The sequence below is a fragment of the Saccopteryx bilineata genome, chromosome 1 (assembly GCF_036850765.1).
Source record: "Saccopteryx bilineata isolate mSacBil1 chromosome 1, mSacBil1_pri_phased_curated, whole genome shotgun sequence".
Classification (NCBI taxonomy): domain Eukaryota; kingdom Metazoa; phylum Chordata; class Mammalia; order Chiroptera; family Emballonuridae; genus Saccopteryx; species Saccopteryx bilineata.
In genome coordinates this window covers 395,587,798-395,608,654 of record NC_089490.1, presented here as the reverse complement: position 1 = coordinate 395,608,654, position 20,857 = coordinate 395,587,798, and the positions used below count along the sequence as shown (strand labels likewise).

The window sequence follows — 20,857 nt, the reverse complement described above, 5'->3', positions numbered from 1 at the left end:
CCCGAGGGCACGGCGGACACCAGCTGTGGTTATTTGTCCCCGCCCCCCCTCTTCGGCCCCGCCGAGCCCGGAGCCCACTAGCGGACACAGCCCTGGGCAGGGCCGGAGCGCGGGGAAGGGCCGGGCGTGGTGGCCGCGGGCCTGAGGGCGGGGCTGGCCCGCCTCGACACGGTCCTCCCCGGCGGCCTGCGCCGCGCAGCCAATGGGGGCCCGGGCGCTGCGCCGGGATTGGAGCGCGGGGTGGGCGGTGGAGCCGGGCCGGCCGGGGGCGGGCGGCGGGCGAGCAGCCGGCGCGGATATAAGAGAGGAAAGTTCTGCGCGGAAGGGAGAGCCGGGAGGTGCACGCTCGTACGCCGGTGGCTGCAGCGGGGCGGGGCCGCAGGAGAGCGGGTGGCGGCGGAGCGAGCCCCAGGGAAGGCCACCTCGCGCCCCTCGTGTCTCGCAGGGACTTCAGAAAGATCCTGGTGCCAGAGGACTTGTGCACGCAGCCATGGGCGGCGTTGGGGAGCCCGGCGGGGGGCCGGAGCCGGGGCCGCGCGAGGAGCCCGCGCAGCGTGGGGCGCCGCTGCCCACCTTTCGCTGGGAGCAGATCCGCCCGCACAACCTGCCGGGCGACAAGTGGCTGGTCATCGAGCGCCGAGTGTACGACATCAGCCGCTGGGCACAGCGGCACCCGGGGGGCAGCCGCCTCATTGGCCACCACGGCGCTGAGGACGCCACGGTAAGGAATTCCGCCGCCAACGGGGTGGAGCCTGGCGTTCGCTGGGGCCTAATCGTGGGTGTTGTGTCCCGCTTCGCCAGCGGGGCCTTAGCGCCCTTCCCTAGATGACCTTTGACCTCCTGGCCGGGGACCCTGAGTTGAGATGGACTGGCAAGGGCCTGAGGCAGGATAAGGGGGACACATCCCTGCGCGGAGGACCGCACATCCGGCCATGGACCAGATCCGGGCTGTGCTGGAGGAAGGGGCGCTCAGAGGTGGGTGTGTCATGGCCGAAAGAATCTTCCTTAGAACAGGACATTCTCAGTTCTGGCTTTCTCCAGATTAGGTCCCTCATGCGGCGTGCGAGAGTAAGGCTGAGACCCTAGGGGCTGGGCAAGGATGTGCCATCAGAGGTTGGGGACTGGGCAACAAAAGTTGGACTGGGCCCAGAGGTATGTGGCTTGCCCAAGAACTGCCTGTCAGTGCCAGTGAGGGTCAGTGACTCACCTCTCCCGGACTGGCAGCCGCGTGGGGGAGAACCTGGCCAACCAAGTTGGGTGGGCCTCCTTGGGAAGCACAGTCACCCGAGGAACAGGCTGGCCCCTGGGGACCTCGACTTCCCCTTCCCAGGCCATGTCTAGACTTGTTTTGGCCTTGAAAGGGTGTGGCCTGGCCCAGGGAGACCTTCTGGCTGGAGCCCAGTGGTAGAAGGACTCCCCATCAACCCCTTTCCCACAGTCCCCCGTGGTGGGGACAGGAGTTGGGGCCGTGATACTCTGTCTTTGACCATCTGAAATACTAGGTAGGCCGGGCTGGGTACCAGGAAAGGCTTCAAGGTTCCAGGGAATGAATTCCTAACTCGGCAGAACTTGAGTCAGCCAAAGAGATTGTGTCTTATCCCGAGAGGATCAGTGTCCCTGTTGCTGGGCCACCAGCGCTCTGCCACTGCCTTCACCCCTGTGTTGGGCGTTCTTCACAGAACTCTTCCAGAGCAGCGCTTTCCAGCCTTTTCCGGCTACGGCACACGTAAACTAATTACTAAAAGTCTGCAGCACACCCAAAAATATATTTTTTGCTGATCTGACCAAAAGAATAGGTATAATTTTGATTCATTCACACTGGGAAGCTATTGTTGTGTTGGCTGTTGTCATTTTTGTTTTATTTGACAATCTAAGGGAAAAGAGCCAGTGCCCCCCGACTGAATAGGCAGGTATTGCATGTTTTAAAATTTTTGCAGGAAAGAGTGCCTCTTTCAACACTGGTTGAAAATCACTGTTTTAGAGGAGAGAGGTCTTTCTTCCCCCACTTCTTCCCCAGGAAGCTCAGGCGTTAGGGTCAGAAACTTCCTAAAACTCTAGAGATGGACAGAAAGCCTTGTCCTTAGGTGCCAAGGGGCCGGGTGGTGGCTGTGGAGTGGAAGCTAACCATAGGCCCACGGTGTGTGACTGTGTACGGGCCTGCATGTGTGTGAATGCTGCATGTGTCTGTGTGTGGTTGTACACGTGTGCACGCCTGTCAGGGTAGGGGGGTATGAGGCGCCACAGCCCCTCCTCTTTGCCTGGGGGAGCCCTGGCCACCCCTCTAGGACCCTACTTGCAGCCGCTGATCTGCAGGACAGGATGCAGGCAGGCGAGAAGGCGATGACGGAGAGCATTCGTCAACTGCGTTTTTCTCCTTGCCGGACCTGTGCTGGGGACCCTCCCACGTGGGAACCCCGTCACACAGGTGGCTCTTGACCCGAGACCTCCATCTGACAGTTTTCTTACTGAGTCATCATCACAGTGAAGTCTGTATCTTGTTTTCAAAAAGCATTCTGTCCCTCCCCTGGGGCTGGGTCAGGGCTCAGCCACGGGAGGCCCTGAGTGACCTCGAACCAGGTATGTCATTCCTCTAAGCCTTGATTTCCTTGTCAGTAAGATGGGGAGAGCTGGGCCAGACAGCAAGCCAGCTGAGGGCAGGACTGCGCCTTCTCAACTCCCTGGCCCCAGTGCTGCCGTGTCATTGTTCCTGGTGGGTATATGTTGCTGGCTGATAAGTGTGGGTGTAACCCTGCACATTGTATAGTGCATTGGGACAGCGATGGCATAGCCACCCCTCTGCTGGGTGACCTTGCCTGGCTCTGCCGATGTCTGTAACAGGAAAGAGTTGCATTAGGCCATCTCTTAACTTCTTCAAGGCCCCACCCACTGGGCTGAAGTTGCCAGAAATACCTGGTCTGCTCAGGCCAAAGGGGTAATGAGGTGGCTGGAGTCGGGGGAGCCCAGTCTTTGTCCGTAATGGGCCCCCCGGGCAGACCAGGGATTGGATGAGCCCAGTGCCCTGTGTGGGCCAGCCCAGACCCCAGGCATCCTGTCCCAGGTCCCAGAGCACAGGTGGGGTGGGGCAGCTGTCTTGCTAGGGCGGAGTTTCTGAAGCTACCTCCACCCGCCCTGGCCATCCATCAGCTGTTCTCATGTCCAGGCAACAGAAGCCTTCCTGCCAGGAAATTCTCAGAGTTCCTGTGCCATTAAGTCAGCTTGTGGCCATCCTGGGATACAAAGCGGGTACCCTAGGGAGAATGCTCTGGGCCCCGGGCCAGGTTTGTCTAAGAGTCACAGGCAGCCTGAGGCGAGTGCGGCCAGGCGGGCGGGGTGAGGCCCAGCCTGCTGCTGCAAAAGAGATCGTGTCCTATCCCAAGACGTCACAGTACTCCATGGTCAGAAGTCGACCAGGCCGGGCGCCAAGCACCCACTATGGCACCGAAGTCAGCTTTATAGGTTCTCAATTTTAAGCCTCAAGATCCCCCTATGAGGCAGGTAGTACTGTGATTATTCCCACTTTACAAAAGAGGAAACTAGGACTAGAAGCAAAGTGACTTGAAATTAAAAGTTAGCCTGGGATTTGAACCCACAGCCTATGCCCTTCAGCACGTGCTGCACTGTGACATAGCTGTTTATTCCGTTCAGCCATGCATTCTTCAACTACTGAATCATCAAAGCCACCGTAGAGATTCAGTGAACATGTCCTAAGTGCCAGACTCTGTTCTCACCTCTGAAGATATAGCTGGGCACGAACCCTCTGCCAGAAGGGCGCTCCTCGGGGGTGGACCAGCCAGAGCAGAGCTCCGAGGAGGCTCCTGGCTCCGCGTGATCGAGGAGCCGCAGGGCTGTCTGTGCCGCTGGAGCCGAGCGGTGGTTAGGTCTAGGGGTGGCAGCGGCTGCTTCTGCTGGTCTTCTGTGTCCTTGGAAGGACTATGGTTTTATTCTAAAGGGGCCTTGCAGGGTACAACAGGGGAGCTGGGGGAATCTGTCTTGATTTAAAAGGAACCCTAATGGGGAGGGAGAAGGCAGAGCCTCCCAGGAGAAGGGCAGGGGGTAAGAGAAGAGATGAGAGGTCCCAAAGGGCAGGTGTGGCCAGGGCAGGGCAAGAGGTGCGGTGGGCGCAGGGGAGCCATTGGGATATGGCTCAGTGTGGCCTTCAGACAGCACCCTTATAAGGCGGGTGCTGGTATTCACCTGTTTTGCATATGAGGAGACCGAGGCTGAGTATGGCTGATGTAAAGGGACATTCTTAGGGCCCTTGAACAGCAGGGCCTTCAGTCTTGGGCTTGGAGGGTGGGGTGGGGCCTTGGTGGAGTTGAGGAGGCAGGGCAGATCCTGAGGCTCTGGGGTGAGGGTGAGGGGCCCAGGGAACTGGCCATGAACTTGGGGGACCTGGCTCCAGAGCCCACACTCTTCTATCTACCACACTGGCTGCCGGGATAGCCCTGCTGCCTAATGGCGTGTGACCTCTCTGGGCTCTGTAGGCATTTACTGCGATGTCCCCACCCCCGCGCCCCTTCCCAGCGTTGCTGTGGTGGCCTGCTCCCTCCCTGGAGAAGGAGCTGGGACTGCCCAGCAGTGGGCAGGGACACGGTGTACAGAGGTGGGGCTGCTGGCAGCCTTCTCGTGTCTTCCCAAGGGTCCCGAGCTGCCTTGGGCTTTTCGTGTAACAGCAGAGAGGAGCCAGAGCCTAGTGGTGGAGAGGACCAAGAGCCAGAGAGCCTGGCCACTTTGGGGCCACCCTGGGGTTAGTGACACTTGTGAGGCCAAGGGTGCTGGGTGGAGGAGGCCCCAACGTGTGTGCCAGCCTGTCACTGGGGACACCAGCCGTGCCAGGGCGATAGGGGCATCTCTCCTGAGGCTGTGCTGTGCTGCGTGGGTGGGAGTTGGATGTGCCCTGGTCAGAGCTGTGTGCCCTTTGGCTTCTTTGTGCCTCAGTTTCCACATCTGTAAAATGGGGGTACTGATAGTGCCTGTCAGCCTCATGCTGGGTATGAGTTCCTGCCCTGTCTTCCCACCTGGGAGAGGGATGGAGGATTCCTGGGGTGTCGTTGGAGGCATATCTCCTTATCCCCCATCTCCAAAACCCACTGCCACCTCCTCAGCAAAGGCTTAAGGAGCAGATCCAGACCACCCCCAAAGCCCTGTCCCCCCCTTCTGATCTGGAACATTCCAGAATCTTTGAAGAGTAGCCAGACGTGCTGCCCCATCCCCTCTGTGTCTCGGGTGAAGGGATGCTACCAGTCCTCCCATTCCTCAGCCTCAGGTTGGCCAGGACGAGACCCGCAGGGTAGACTGTCCTACCACATGTCACTCAGTGGGCTCACTGTTCTAGGGCGCTCAGGCCGGTAGGGGCTCGGGTCAGAGCTCGCTGTGGAGTGCCCGCTGGACGTGCGGCCCCTTCTGCGTGCTCCACCTGCGCTGGCTGGGTCCTCCCCACTGGCCCTCGAGAAGGACATTTGTAGCTCCTCATTCACTGATGAGAAAATAGAGAACCGAGAGAGGGTGTGATCTTTGTGTCCCCATGGCCCAGCTCATAAGTGGCAGATTAGATTCCATTTCTAGCAGGCTGGCTCCAGCACCCCCACCCCCACCCCTTAACCAGCTGCTACATGGAGCTCAGGGCTGGGGGCAGGGCAGGGGCCACATCACGGTTGCCAGGGACCGGGGCAGGCAGGGGCCACTCCACAGTTGCCAGGAACCGGGGTAGGGCAGGGGCCACTCCACAGTTGCCAGGGACCAGGGCAGGCAGGAGCCACTCCACGATTGCCAGGAACCGGGGCAGGGCAGGGGCCACTCCACGGTTGCCAGGAACCGAGGCAGGCAGGGGCCACTCCACGGATGCCAGGGACCGGAGCAGGCAGGAGCCACTCCACGGTTGCCAGGGACCGGGGTAGGGCTGGGTGGTGGCTGCATCCTGAGGGCACGGATGTCACAGGAGACGGACCTGGGTGTCAGTGCCATCCCCGCATAGCACACTCTGACTTGGGCAGGTGTCCCCCCGCACTGCGCCTCTGGTCCCCACCAGTGAAATGACTCACACCCCTGCTCATGGACTGGGGAGGGCTGGCTCGTGTCCGCTCACACCTACTCTCCAGCCCCTCCTCTGAGGACACCGCTGTCATCAGAGCCGAGCGCTGCCACCAGCAGTGCCGTTTAGAGCACCATTTTTATCCCAGCAGTTACACCCAGCTTTGCTCTAAGCCCCAATGAGAGACCTTGACTACTGCCTTTGATTTGTTAGTTGGGGGAGGACCGTGGGTTTGCATTCACTCCCTGGAAGGATTCTTCCAAGTGCACCGGGGTGGGTGCCCTGAAACTGGGTCACTGTGGCCACGAAACGCCAAGCCCACCCTCCTGTCCCTGACAGCCAAGTCCCAGAACAGCCGGGTTCTTGGCTGCTTGGGATGGTGCCCAGCCTCCTGGTGAGGAATCCCCCCTCACCTGGGAGGTCCGCCACCTCCCCTCCGGCCCAGGAGTGGCCACCCTGGGGCTCTGGCTGAGCGGCTACAAGCACAGTTCTACAGTCGGTCAGACTGGGTCTGATCTGGCCTCCAAGTGGAGCTGGATGATTGGCTTATCATCCTCTGAGTCTTCTGTCGGGCCCCTGGGTCCTAAAGAGAGGCCAAAGAGAACTGAGTTATGAGGCCCAGCCAGTGTACCGGAAAAGTGCTGTTTGTTGGTGCATCAAGCTTGGTTCTGAGGCCAGGGGCCCACCGGCTGGTGCTGAAAGCCGGGAAGCCCGAGCCCAGAGGTGCCTGCCCTGCTCTCCCAGGACCTGCCCAGCCCTGACCCGGGGCCCCAGCACTCACACCTCCCCTTGGGCCCCCAGCACTCACACCTCCCCTTGGGCCCCCAGCACTCACACCTCTCCTTGTCACTGCAGAGGATAGCCCTGGCTGGAGGGCCCTTGGGTGCACCTGGCTCTGTCCTGGCCCCCAGCTCATCCCCAGGCCCGACCCAGGGCCCCGAGCACTCACACCTCCCCTCGGGCCCGAGCACTCACACCTCCCCTTGTCACTGCAGAGGATAGCCCTGGCTGGAGGGCCCTTGGGTGCACCTGGCTCTGTCCTCGCCCCAGCTCATGTCCAGGCCTGACCTGGGTGGATCAGGACCAGGGAACGGAGTCGGGGAAGCGGACCTGCTCCCGCAGCAAGTCAGCTCAGGGGCGTGGCCCTGGGGCGTTGGCCCTTGGGATGGTGCTCAGCCTCCTGGTGAGGCCCCCAGCGAGCCCTGGGGTCTGGAGCCCCAGGACAGATACGGGGTGGGAGAGAGAAAGGCCTGGGGGACAGGAAACCCTGGGGTCTCAGCCACAGCACGTGAGCCCTGCTCTGTGAGTGCATGCGTGAGGCCGTGTCTGCCTGAGTGTGCTCAGGATCTGCTCGTCTGCGTGTTTGTGACTGCGTGTTTTCCGAGTGTGCGTCTGCGTGTCCGAGTCTCGGTGCCAGGTGGGTGGAGCGTGTGGAGGCCCAGGCGGCAGATACTGACTGCATTTCTGTGACAGGTGTGCGCCTCTGGCTCCTGGTAGGTGTGCCCGTGAGTGTGCCCACAACCATGGGGCTGAGGAACGCAGAGGGAATCAGACTCCCGCTCACTGGGCCTTACAAAGGAAGGAGACCGACACAGGCCACAACATAGAGGAACCTTGAAGACATGCTCAGTGACAGTGCAGTCACAAAGGGACAAACATTGTGATTTCTTTGAGGTCCCTAGGGTAGTCACATGCATAGAGACAGAAAGCAGACCTGTGGGGGCCACCAGCGGGGTGAGGGGGATGGGCAGTTTGTTTAATGGGGACAGAGTTTAGTTTGGGAGGTTGACAAAGTTCTGGAGGTGGAAGGTGGTGAATACACTTAATACTACCGAACCGTACTCTTAACTGGTGAAAAGGGCCCGGCCGGATGACTGGGTTGGAGTGTCATCCTGAAGTGCAGGGTTGCTGGTGAGATCCCTAATCAGGGCACGTTTAGGAGCAAATCTATGTTCCTGTCTCTTGCTCTTTCTCTCTCTTAAATCAATAAATTAAAAAAAAATTTCTTTTTTAATGGTTAGAACAATCTGACCAGTGGTGGCTCAGTGGGTTGATGTCAACCTGGGATGCTAAGGGCCATTGTTCAAAACCTTGAGGTTGACAGCTTGAGCTTGGGGGTCAGAGGCTTGAGTGTGGGCCTGCCAGCTTGAGCACGGGGCCGCCGGCTTGAGTGCAGGGTCACCGACATAATCCCAAGGTCGCTGGCCTGAAGCCAAGGCTGCTGGTTTGGGCCCAAGGTCGCTGGCTTGAGCAAGGGGTCACTAGCTCAGTTCGAGGTGCCTAGTCAAGGCATGTATGAAAAGTAGTCAATAAACAACTGAAATGAAGCAACTACAAGTGGATGCATCTTATCTCTACCCCCCCCAAAAAAGGTAAATTTTATGTATGTTTTACTATAATTTTAAAAATAAGGGGAAAAGAAAGGATACTTCATTCAGGAGCCAGAATGGCCCTGGAGTCTTGCCCCCTTGCCCCTAGATTTGCCCCTGGCTTTGCCTAGTTCCCATAAAACAGACTCACAGTGAGTGGAGTCAGCTGACCAGAGCAGTCTCCCCAGCTCCCCGCACAGCTTCCCGCTGGGCCGCGCCCTCCGGAGAGGAGGTCTGCACTTATCCGCTCACACAGCCCCCTCTTCTGTTGGGAACTCCAGGGAGGAGCCCCGAATCAGCCTTCCTGAGGGCCCAGGTTGTTCCGGAAGCCTCACCCGCCCACCTCCTCCTGCCCCCCCCCCCGACTCGTGTTCCGGTCTCAGGGTGCCCTGGCCAGTGAGAGAGCTCCTGCCCCCCCCCCACTTGTGTCCCAGTCTCAGGCTGCCCTGGCCAGTGAGAGATCTCCTGCCCCCCCCACTTGTGTCCCAGTCTCAGGCTGCCCTGGCCAGTGAGAGAGCTCCTGCCCCCCCCCCCACTTGTGTCCCAGTCTCAGGCTGCCCTGGCCAGTGAGAGAGCTCCTGCCCCCCCCCCCACTCGTGTCCCAGTCTCAGGCTGCCCTGGCCAGTGAGAGAGCTCCTGCCCCCCTCCCACTCGTGTCCGGGTCTCAGGCTGCCCTGGCCAGTGAGAGAGCTTCTGCCCCCCCCCTCATGTCCCAGTCTCAGGCTGCCCTGGCCAGTGAGAGAGCTCCTGCCCCCCCCACTCGTGTCTGAGTCTCAGACTGCCCTGGCCAGTGAGAGAGCTCTTGCCCCCCCCACTCGTGTCCCGGTCTCTGGCTGCCCTGGCCAGTGAGAGAGCTCCTGCCCCCCCCACTCGTGTCCGGGTCTCAGGCTGCCCTGGCCAGTGAGAGAGCTCCTGCCCCCCCCCCACTCGTGTCCCAGTCTCAGGCTGCCCTGGCCAGTGAGAGAGCTCCTGCCCCCCCCACTCGTGTCTGAGTCTCAGACTGCCCTGGCCAGTGAGAGAGCTCTTGCCCCCCCCCACTCGTGTCCCAGTCTCAGGCTGCCCTGGCCAGTGAGAGAGTTCCTGCCCCCCCCACTCGTGTCCCAGTCTCAGGCTGCCCTGGCCAGTGAGAGACCTCCTGCCCCCCCCACTCGTGTCCCAGTCTCAGGCTGCCCTGGCCAGTGAGAGAGCTCCTGCTCCCCCCCACTCGTGTCCCAGTCTCAGGCTGCCCTGGCCAGTGAGAGAGCTCCTGCCCCCTCCCACTCGTGTCCCAGACTCAGGCTGCCCTGGCCAGTGAGAGAGCTCCTGCCCCCCCCTCTTGTGTCCCGGTCTCAGGCTGCCCTGGCCAGTGAGAGAGCTCCTGCCCCCCCCCCCCACTCGTGTCCCAGTCTCAGGCTGCCCTGGCCAGTGAGAGAGCTCCTGCCCCCCCAACTCGTGTCCCGGTCTCAGGCTGCCCTGGCCAGTGAGAGAGCAGCTGTCCTGCAGGTGTGGCCTCTGCGTGGGGTCTGGGGGGGCTGCCCAGGCTGCTTCCTCCCCCCAAGACTCGGGGCTGTCCGGCAGCAAGTTCAGGCCTGGCTGCTGTCACTGCTCTCTCGCTCTCTCTCTCTCTGTCTGTCTCTCTTGAGAGGGAGACAAGAAGGAAGAGAGATTAGAAGCATCAACTTGTAGTTGTGTCACTTGAGTACATTGATTGCTTCTCGTACGTGCCTTGACCAGGGGGCTCCAGCCGATTCAGTGACCTCTTGCTCAAGCCAGTGACCCCTGCTCAAGCCCGTGACCTTGGGCTCAAGCCAGCGACCTTGGGCTCAAGCCAGCGACCTTTGGGCTCAAGCCAATGACCATGCGATCATCAAGCTGGCAAGCCTGCGCTCAAGCTGGAGGAGCCCAGCGACCTCGGGGTTCGAACCTGGGACCTCAGCATCCCAGGTTGAGGCTCTGTCCACTGTTCCACCACCGGTAAGGCCGTCACTTCTTTTTTTAACACTCACCAGAAGTGGGTAGGCTCATTTGTGAGAGGACAATAGGAGGCCCCTGTTCCCAGTCAGCCTTCAGGGCATTTCCTTTAGCAGGCCAGCAGTCACCTGCCCCAGGCCCATGGGGACAGCACCATTCTGATTTTTTTTTTATTGATTTTTAGAGAGGAGAGAGGGGGAGGGGAGCAGGAAGCAGCCAGTGGTATGTGGTTTGACTGGGGAAACCCAGGGTTTTGAACCGGCGACCTCAGCATTCCAGGTCAATGCTTTATGCACTGTGCCACCATCACCAGTCAGGCGACACCACCTTTCTAGGCACTGCTTCTTCCCCTCAACCCCCAGGTGGCTGTGGCCAGCTTGTCAGAGAGCGCCTCTGAAAGCCCAGGTGTAACAATCAGTTGAAGAGCTGTGAACAGTGAGGAGCTAGTTACACCCAGGCTAGATCGGGGAGACCTTACGAGCCACAGGTGTGAATGTCAAGGTTACCATCACTTCAGAAATGCCCAGGCCACTTCCTGACTAGTGTCTTTTTATTTCTCTTCTGTCTCTCTCCTCCTCTAACCTGTTCGCCTTCATTGCTCCCCACCCCCTCCCCATAACAAGAGGATGTTAGATTATTTAATTTACTTTTTAAAAAACTTACATGTTCTGCTCCTGCTTTTAATTTTTTTATTTTTATTTTATTTTTTTTTTTAATTTTATTTATTCATTTTTAGAGAGGAGAGAGAGAGAGGGAGAGAGAGAAACAGAGAGAGAAGGGGGGAGGAGCTAGAAGCATCAACTCCCATATGTGCCTTGACCAGGCAAGCCCAGGGTTTCGAACCGACAACCTCAGCATTTCCAGGTCAACGCTTTATCCACCGCGCCACCACAGGTCAGGCTGCTCCTGCTTTTAAAATTGTTGGGTTTAAGTGTTCAAATATCTTCCTTGCAGGACCTCCTAAGAACTCAGGCTGTGTGGCCCTCACCTGACTTTTTTTCTCCCAGTGGCCCAGCGGTCCTCAGTTACATGTACCCACCCACACGTCAGCGTGTGCTTGTGTTTGTGAGTGCTGCGTACGTGTGACGTTTGTGATCCAGACATTATTATTATTTTTTTTTTGACAGAGACAGAGAGTCAGAGAGAGGGATAGATAGGGACAGACAGACAGGAACGGAGAAAGATGAGAAGCATTAATTTTTCATCGTGGCACTTTAGTTGTTCATTGATTGATTTCTCATATGCGCCTTGACTGGGGGGCTACAGCAGACTGAGTGACCCCTTGCTCAAGCCAGTGACCTTGGGTCCAAGCTGGTGAGCTTTGCTTAAACCGGATGAGCCCACACCCAAGCTGGCAACCTCAGGTTTTGAACCTGGATCCTCCGTGTCCTAGTCCAATGCTCCATCCACTGCGCCACCACCTGGTCAGCCCAGACCTTATTTTATCTGCAGTAGAAAACCATGTGATTTCTAGGAAGACTTTCCAGAGATCTTTTTTTGGAAAAGTTGAGCCCTGTCATAAAAGGAATCAGGAGTCTTCCAGGGAGACCTTTCTGCAAACTCAGACTTGTAGACGCCCAGCCAGGTTTGGAGAAGGGCCCCGGTGCTGGGCGACGCAGCCGGGGCCTGGCTGGCAGGGCACCGAGGGCCCAGGGCAGGCTCCCGTGCCAGGCGGACCCACGTGGTGTTTGTGCCGCTGAACAACCAGCTGACTCTCCACTCATCTCTCTTGTCTGCCCTGCCCTTCCATTGACAGTCCCGCCACCTCGCCTGCCGCCTCTGGGTGCTGCTCCAGCTCTCTGTCTGTCTGCCCACCTGACTGTCTGCTCTCCCTCAGGACGCCTTCCATGCCTTCCACCAGGACCTCAACTTTGTACGCAAGTTCCTGCAGCCGCTGCTGGTCGGAGAGCTGGCCCCCGAGGAGCCCAGCCAGGATGGACCCCAGAATGTGAGCAGGACGCTGGTGGCGGCTCAGCCGTCCCTGGAGGGCTTGCGGGGCGTGGTGGGTAGCGGCTCCGCCTGCAGTGCCCCTCCGGGACCTGGGGCCCAGGCTGCTTTGCCATCCCCTCCTGGGCCGGCGGTTGTAGGGGTGCCTGCGAGGAGCCGAGGGCCTCGGTTCTGGCTGGGCCAGCACTTGTCCCCAGACATGCCCTCCCTGGCTGGCCCAGCGTCCCCATCTCCGCTGCGCTGGAAGGGTTTTGCCCGCTCTGGCTTTTTCTGCTTCTCACGTCCCCCCCACCTTTTGCAGGGGAGCCTTTGCCACCAGGCAGCAATCCAGGTCACACCCCAAGCCAGGTGCTCTTGTCCCTCTGACCCCTTTGGCCACACCCCTTGGGCCTGGCGTGGGAGGAGTGGCTGTGGGCAGTTTCTGGGGAGAACTGGGACCTCGCCCCTTGCCTGACTGACCACTCACGATGGCAGGCCCAGCTGGTCGAGGACTTCCGTGCCCTGCGCCAGGCAGCTCAGGACATGAAGCTGTTCGAGGCCAAGCCCACCTTCTTCGCTCTCCTGCTGGGCCACATCCTGGCCATGGAGGTGCTCGCCTGGCTCACTGTCTACCTCCTCGGCCCCGGCTGGGCGCCCAGCACCCTCGCTGCCCTCATCCTAGCCGTCTCCCAGGTGACCCAGCACTGCCTTGCAGCCCCTACTGTCCAGCAGACATGTGTGAACATTCTGGACAGATGTGCTGAATGAATGGATGAGTGAATGAATGGACGAATGAGTGAACGGCCAGCCAGAGGCCCTGTGAGGCATGTGTCTGAGGGGCAAGCTGCATTTTTTTTTTTTTTACAGAGACAGAGAGAGAGTCAGAGAGAGGGATAGATAGGGACAGACAGACAGGAATGGAGAGAGATGAGAAGCATCAATCATCAGTATTTTGTTGCGACACCTTAGTTCATTGATTGCTTTCTCATGTGTGCCTTGACCGTGGGCCTTCAGCAGACCGAGTAACCCCTTGCTCGAGCCAGCGACCTTGGGTTCAAGCTGGTGAGCTTTGCTCAAACCAGATGAGCCTGTGCTCAAGCTGGCGACCTCGGGGTCTCGAACCTGGGTCCTCCACATCCCAGTCTGATGCTCTATCCACTGCGCCACCGCCTGGTCAGGCTCAAGCTGCATTTTGCATGAGCTGAGGAAGCTCCTTAACCTCGAGTGAGCATAGGATGGGGAGCCAGGAGGCTGCACCCTCCCAGCCCCATGACGGGCAGACCCCTGGATGTCCCGAAACTTGCTGCTCTGTACAAAGAGGAAGCTAGCTGGTGCCCAGGGTCCTAAAATGGAGCGTTAGCTGTGGGTGTGCCTGGTGAGCGGGGGCTCCCTGGGACTCCGGGGCTGGGCCCCTGGGCAGCCAGCACCCTCCCCCACGGCCAGAGCTGGGGCCAGGGCTCTTGAACCTGTCTCTCTCCTGCAGGCTCAAAGCTGGTATCTGCAGCACGACCTGGGCCACACCTCTGTTTTCAGGAAGTCCCGGTGGAACCACCTGGCCCAGCAGTTTGTGATGGGCCAGCTGAAGGTGAGGAGGCGGCGGGTGGTGGGCAGCCAGCGGCCGACCTGGGGCGCCACGCCGGGCCCGCCCAGTGTGCGAGCATGGTGCGGGGGACGCCTGGCCCCGCCCTTGAGAGCCACCTCTCCCCGCAGGGCTTCTCTGCCCACTGGTGGAACTTCCGCCACTTCCAGCACCACGCCAAGCCCAACATCTTCCACAAAGACCCAGATGTGACTCTGGCGCCCGTCTTCCTCTTAGGGGAGTCATCTGTTGAGGTTCGTGGGGGGCCGTGGACACATACAGGCTGGGCTTGCTGCTGAGGGGCCCCCACTGTGGCCCAGCCCCTAACCGAGCCCCCCATGCTGGTTCAAGGCTGAGCCTGCACCCCCAGAGGTGTCCCCTCCCCACCTTTCAGCCTTCTGGTGATGATGGGCCCAGTTGCTGGCATCCAGAGTTGCCTTTGCCCCGTGGCCCTGGCCAACACCCTGCCCCTGCCCCTGCCTGGGAGGGGGTCCTGGCGAGCTGCCCTCCCCAGCTGCTGCCTGTCTCCACAGTACGGCAGGAAGAAGCGCAGATACTTACCCTACAACCACCAGCACCTGTACTTCTTCCTGAGTGAGTGTCCCTCTGTCTGCCCAAGGGTGGGGTCATAGCTGGGCTGGGGACCACACCTGAGCTTGCACTGTCTGCCTCGTGCCTGCCAACCCTGGGCAGCTCCCAGCAGCCTCTTGGGGCAGGGGCGCCTGGTAGCCATCCCTCAGCACGGAACCTCCAAGCCTCTCCCAGCCTCTGCTCTGCTGCCCCAGCCTGAGCCCGTGCTGACTGTCCCACTGCCAGGCCCGGTTCCGACCAGAGGTGGTCACCGCCCAGCCCGAGCTTTCAGAGTGCCCTCCTGCCCTCACATCAGGGTGGTCCAGGCAGAGTTCCAGAGCCTCTGAGCAGTTGTTGGGGTGGACAGGCGTGTGGGCAAAGCGGGCAGGGTGAGCACAGGCAAGGCCAGCCCCGACCTGCAGCAGCGAGGCGAGGGTCAGCCTGGGGAGGCTCGGATGCTGAGGGAAGAATGTGGACTGGGCTTGTGGGTCATGCCGGGTCACCCCAGCTGGCTGTGCTTGGAGTTAAGTCCCCTCCCCCACCTCCCCCGCCAGCCTGCTTGGCGCCCCTGCCCTGTGGCTGAGCCCTCTCTGCCCTCCTTGCAGTCGGCCCCCCGCTGCTCACCCTGGTGAACTTTGAGGTGGAGAATCTGGCCTACATGTTGGTGTGCATGCAGTGGAGGGTGAGTGGGCCCTGCTCCAGTCCCCCCGGCATATGGCTGTGATGGCGGTGGGGGGCATTTCAGGGGGCAGCCCCTGTCCACAAATACAGGTGGTGTGCCTCTGCGCATGCCTCAGTGTGCTGAACGTGCAGGAGGGGAGCGAGTGTGTGCTCAGGGTGTGGCATTCATGGTCTCATGTTGGGGGGTCCCCGTGGTGGGGATCCACTGGTCTGACTCCACCAGGCACTTGTTCGCCCATCTCAGCCCCTGCGTGGCCCTTGCACTTCCATGCTCAGTTGGCAGGGCGAGGGCCCTGTCCCTTTACCTGGCTGAGAAAAACAAGGCCCCAGCGAGGAGCAGTGCCCGGCCCAGGGTTCGGGGCACATCGAGCAGGAGGGGTGGATGAGCTCGGCTCCCCGTCCCAGCTGCTTCGAGACCTCTGCCCTCTGCTGTCTGCAGGACTTGCTCTGGGCTGCCAGCTTCTACTTCCGCTTCTTCTGGTCCTACGTCCCCTTCTACAGCGCTTCTGGGGTGCTGCTCCTCTTCGTGGCTGTCAGGTACGGCGGTTCGGCTTGGCAGGGATCCATGGCAGGGATGGGGCGGTCACACGCCAGCAGCAGGGGGCCCACAGCCCTCCATCCTCGCATCCTCCACTTCCCCATCTGCAGAACGGGAACAGCAGGATTGCCTCCCTGGGTTATGCAAGAATCAAATGATCCCAGAGGGGCGGGCTTCTGGGCTCCTGGGGACAGTGGGCCTGGGGCAAGTGGCCCTGTGGGTGTTCCCTCTCCTGAGCAGGCCTGCTCTGGGCTCAGCCTGGCAGGGCGCCTGCTGCTCTCAGCAGCTCTAAACACCAGCGGGGGAGGGTTTACTGCAATCCCATTGTACAGATGAGGAAGCTGAGGCTCAGGTCTGGTCTAAGTGGTGAGCTGGACATGGGGCAGTGCCTCCCCCACAGGGTCCTGGAGAGCCACTGGTTCGTGTGGATCACACAGATGAACCACATCCCCAAGGAGATTGGCCATGAGAAGCACCGGGACTGGGCCAGCTCTCAGGTGGGCAGCAGGGGCAGGCGGGGAGGGGTATCTCCTGGGGTAGGGGGTGGGCTCCCCACTGGGAGGGAAGGGGCCCTTGATGGGGCTGCCAGGTTCAGCATGCCATGAGCTTGGGGCTTCATGCCAGCCTCCCTCATCTGTGCCCTCGCCTACTCCTGACAGCTGGCGGCCACTTGCAACGTGGAGCCCTCACTCTTCATTGACTGGTTCAGCGGGCACCTCAACTTCCAGATTGAGCACCAGTGAGTGCAGGCCCTGGGGCCCAGCAGGGGTGGGAGTGAGGCTTTCCCTGGGGCCTGCAAGGGGTGGTGAGCGGGGCCTGGCTGGTGATGGGCGGTGGTCCCCCTGGCAGCCCCCCACCTCAGGTGCCAGCACATGCTCTCCTCCCCCAGCCTCTTCCCTACGATGCCCAGGCACAACTACCACAGGGTTGCACCGCTGGTCAAGGCGCTGTGTGCCAAGCACGGCCTCATTTACGAGGTGAAGCCCTTCCTCACTGCCCTGGTGGACATCGTTGGGTAAGGGCTCACGGTGGCTTCCCCGGGGACCCTGTTCACCCTGGCCCGTCAGCCTCTTGTCGGAGCCCACACTGTTCCCTCTTTTTTTTTTTTTTTTTTTTTTTTTAAATTTATTTATTTATTTTTTACAGAGACAGAGAGTGAGTCAGAGAGAGGGATAGACAGGGACAGACAGACAGGAACGGAGAGAGATGAGAAGCATCAATCATTAGTTTTTCATTGCGCATTGCAACACCTTAGCTGTTCATTGATTGCTCTCTCATATGTGCCTTGACCGTGGGCCTCCAGCAGACCGAGCAACCCCTTGCTGGAGCCAGTGACATTGGGTTCAAGCTGGTGGGCTCTTGCTCAAACCAGATGAGCCAACGCTCAAGCTGGTGACCTCGGGGTCTCGAACCTGGGTCCTCTGCTTCCCAGTCCGATGCTCTATCCACTGCGCCACCACCTAGTCAGGCCACACTGCTCCCTCTTTAAGAGCTGACACTCGAGGTCTTTCCCATCGGTCTTTCTGTCCTCAGCCTGTGGCCTCCCTTTCCCGGCGCTCACTCACCACCTGCCGTGAGCCTAGGTGCTTGCTATTAAAACACTAGTGAAAACAGGCCGGGGGCCCTGCCTTCTTGGCACTGACGTCCTAGCAGGGGAAACGGAAAACAAGCATATAAATTAAGTAAGTTACAGAAAATGTGAGAAAGGGAGTACTTTGGCAAAAAACAAAACTACAAAACCCAAGGGTGGGAACAGGAGAGGGACTGCGAGTGTAGGCAGTGGCTGCAGCTTTTAATAGCACGGCAGGTGGCTGGTGTTGAGGTGACAGGTGAACAGAGACAGGGAAGAGGGGGCGGGCTGGCCACGGAGACATCTGGAGGAAGAATATTCTGGGCAAGGGAACATTGGTGCAGAGGCCCTGAGGCAGGTGCAGAGCGTGGGAGGGCCGCTGAGCGGAGGAGGGCCGCGGGATTGGATTCCACAGCCGAAGCCCTTCCACCTCTGTGCCTCCACACGCGCTGTGCTGTCTGCGTGCAGGCCCTTCCTTCTGTCCTGGTGTGTGAACCCTGCTTCTCATTCACGACCCTCCCCAGCCCCGTCCCCTGAGCCCCCGCCACGCAGCCGGGGCCCCGGCCCCTGAGCCCCCGCCACGCAGCCGGGCCCCTCCCCGGCCCCGGCCCCTGAGCCCCCCCCCCATGCAGCCGGGCCCCTCCCCGGCCCCTGAGCCCCCCCCCCCATGCAGCCGGGCCCGGCCCCGGCCCCTGAGCCCCCCCCCCATGCAGCCGGGCCCCTCCCCGGCCCCGTCCCCTGAGCCCCCGCCACGCAGCTGGGCCCCTCCCCAGTCCCGTCCCCTGAGCCCCTGCCACGCAGCTGGGCCCCTCCCCAGTCCCCTCCCCTGAGCCCCCCCACGCAGCCAGGCCCGGCCCCGTCCCCTGAGCCCCCGCCACGCAGCCGGGCCCCTCCCCAGCCCCGTCCCCTGAGCCCCCGCCACGCAGCCGGGCCCCGTCAGAACACCTGGCACAGGGTTTCCGTAGTCGTTGATATTTCTGGCTCCTCTGCCTGATGTCAGGCTGCCGCTGGGCAGGTGCCAGGCCTCACAAGTCTCTGGGCCACAGGGCTCAGCGGAAGGAGGGAACAAAGCTGGGGAAAAGAGGGCCAGGCCCACCCTGGCTCCTGCCGGGACTCGGCCTTGGCTCTAGCCCTTCCCCTGCCTCCACCCCAGGTCTAGAAGCCAATCCAGTTCCTGAGAGGGCAGCCTCATCTCCCAGTCCCCCCTCAGCCCCACCTGCTGCCTGCCTCAGGGGAATGGGTATACCTCCACACACACTCATCGTCCCGAGGGAAGGGGCTTGGTATCTTGGAACTGAGTTTCCAGCGCCTTCCCCCACCCCTGCCTCCCAGGTCCCTGAAGAAGTCTGGCAAAGTCTGGCTGGAAGCCTACCTCCAACAGTGACGGCAGCGCCCGGGACCCCAGCAACCATCCAGCGGGCGCAGGCAGACTCCACCAACCCCCCCCCCCTCCTGCTGCCCTCCTGGTCCTGCCATCGTCCCTCTTGCCTGTCTGCTCAGCAGCCCTAAGGCCACAGCTCTCTGCCCGACAGGACGAGGGCGAGGGGGAGTGGGATAGAGAGCCACACGATGAGCACGGGATGTTTTCCTAGAGCAAAAATTTTGGGAAAACTGTTATTTTTATATAAAAACAAACCCAGATATATTATGAAATAAAGTATTGAACTTGCATGACTTTTGGCGCTTTAGTCTGCTGAGATCCCCAAGAGTTCAAGCCCTTGGGTCAGCAGGGTGTTGGGGGCAGGTTGGGGGTGGGGGTGCCTTTCGGTTCCCTCTACTCGGGGTAGGGGAGCTGGCAGCTGTCTCCGGCTCACATCCGCCTGAGGCCCGGGCCCTTCCTGTTCACCCGCACACCAGCAGCCTTGGGTAGTCACGTGGGCTCCCCTGACCTGACTTGTGGGCACAGTGGGATCGGGGTGGGTCCAGGGCTGAGGGCCATGTCTGCAGGTGGCCCTGGAGCAGGGGATGGGGAAGCCATCTCTTCCTGCAGCCTCTGTGGTGAGGGGCCTCAGGAGGGCCATGGGCAGTGGGCCACCTGCCGATCTCAGTATCACATTTGCCAGTGCACCAGTGGGGGCACAGCTGGACCCCACTCAGTCACCCACAGGAAATGACACCGGCTCTTCCCCATGCCTGCCTGGAGCCAGGGGCTTGCCCGTCATTGCTGCAGTGACTAAGTGGGCCCCTGAGAAATAGCCATTTCCACCCCTGAAGTCTAGAAGTGTCCAGGGGCTCACCCTGGCTCGGCCAGTGTCCTTCCCTAAGCCTCAGGCTCCTGGAAAATGGGTGCAATTGGCCTTGGGCCTGTGGTTTTCAAGAATCCTGTGGAGGGCTTTGAGTTGCCCCTTGGGACTTCCTGACGGTGGGAGGAAGAGGGGGCTGGGCTGCTGGACCCCTGAGACCCAGTACCCCCACACTATAGCAGCTCTAAGCTGAGACAAAGGTTCCATTTGAAGAAGTGTCAGCAATTTCAAGAAAATACTGAAATGTTGAGCTAGAATATTGGAGGGCCCTGCCGGAATGGGAGCCGGCAGCTGAGCACTGTCCCCCACTCTGTTGGCCCCCAATGCCCCGGGGCTGCGTCCTTCAGGAAGCAGGCGGGGCCGGGGGCACGGTATTGTGGTTCTTGTTCAGCCTTTCCTGGGGTCACTCAGCTCCACCCTCATTCATCCCACAGGGCTTCCCCTCCTCTCTGCAGTCTGGCTGACCAGCGGCAGGTCTTGCTTCTCTGTTAGAACTCAGGTTGTGTGACCTTGGGGACTTTATGCAACCTCTCTGAGGGTGGTGTGACCCCCTAGGCTAGGGTGATGGAAGATAAAAGGGATTTTGTGGAAGCCTCTTGACATAGGGCCCTGCAACAGAGCTCAGAAATGTGTTTTGAAATTGTGTGCACACGATTCGGCACCCTGGGGCCATCACCTGCTCTGACCTGGGACAAGCCCTTGGCTGTCTCTGAGCCTGTTTACTTCTTGAAAGGTATTTCTATCTTGAAAGCAAATTGTTTATGTCCAGGGCAGGGCTCACACTCAGGCCCTGCACAGGCTCCTCCCTCTGCCAGGAGTCCCCCTTCCTGTGGAAAGCCTAGTGCCATGGGGGCCCTTGGATGGTATTCCCTCTGTCCCCCTCGCCTGAGCAGACTGGGCAGTACATTTCCTGCCGTGCCTCTGATGTCTTCATCAGGGAGATATAATACACTGGACTCTACAGCAGCATGCCCCCACCCAGAGCCAACGCTGAGCCTGCAGCGCCACCCTGGGGCGCCCAGAGTATCTGCACCGTTGTGGGGCAGGCCCTGCTCCATGCTGCCCCTGGTGGTAGCAAGTGGGCAGTGTAACCTCTCGTCTGCAAATGGGTAGTTGCCGTCATTTGCTTAAAGCAGTGGTCCCCAACTCCTGGGCCGCGAACCGGTACCGGTCCGTGGGCCATTTGGTACCGGTCCACAGAGAAAGAATAAATAACTTACATTATTTCTGTTTTATTTATATTTAAGTCTGAACGATGTTTTATTTTTATTTTTTATTTTTTGTATTTCTCTAAAGTTGGAAACGGGGAGGCAGTCAGACAGACTCCTGCATGTGCCCGACCGGGATTCACCCGGCATGCCCACCAGGGGGCGATGCTTTGCCTATCTTGGGGCGTCGCT

At 60.2% G+C, this 20,857-nt stretch overlaps 1 protein-coding gene across 1 annotated transcript; it reads left to right on the top strand.

Annotated features, from left to right (window-relative positions):
* Window positions 1-285: 285 nt before the first annotated feature.
* Window positions 286-18,885, top strand: FADS3 (fatty acid desaturase 3). Its single transcript, XM_066251691.1, has 12 exons — window positions 286-721; window positions 12,188-12,298; window positions 12,772-12,969; window positions 13,760-13,861; window positions 13,987-14,109; window positions 14,389-14,449; window positions 15,031-15,107; window positions 15,546-15,643; window positions 16,045-16,141; window positions 16,304-16,383; window positions 16,534-16,659; window positions 18,547-18,885. The coding sequence occupies exons 1-12, from the start codon at window positions 491-493 to the stop codon at window positions 18,596-18,598; spliced, it is 1,356 nt and encodes a 451-aa protein (XP_066107788.1). The 5' UTR covers window positions 286-490; the 3' UTR covers window positions 18,599-18,885.
* Window positions 18,886-20,857: the final 1,972 nt, after the last annotated feature.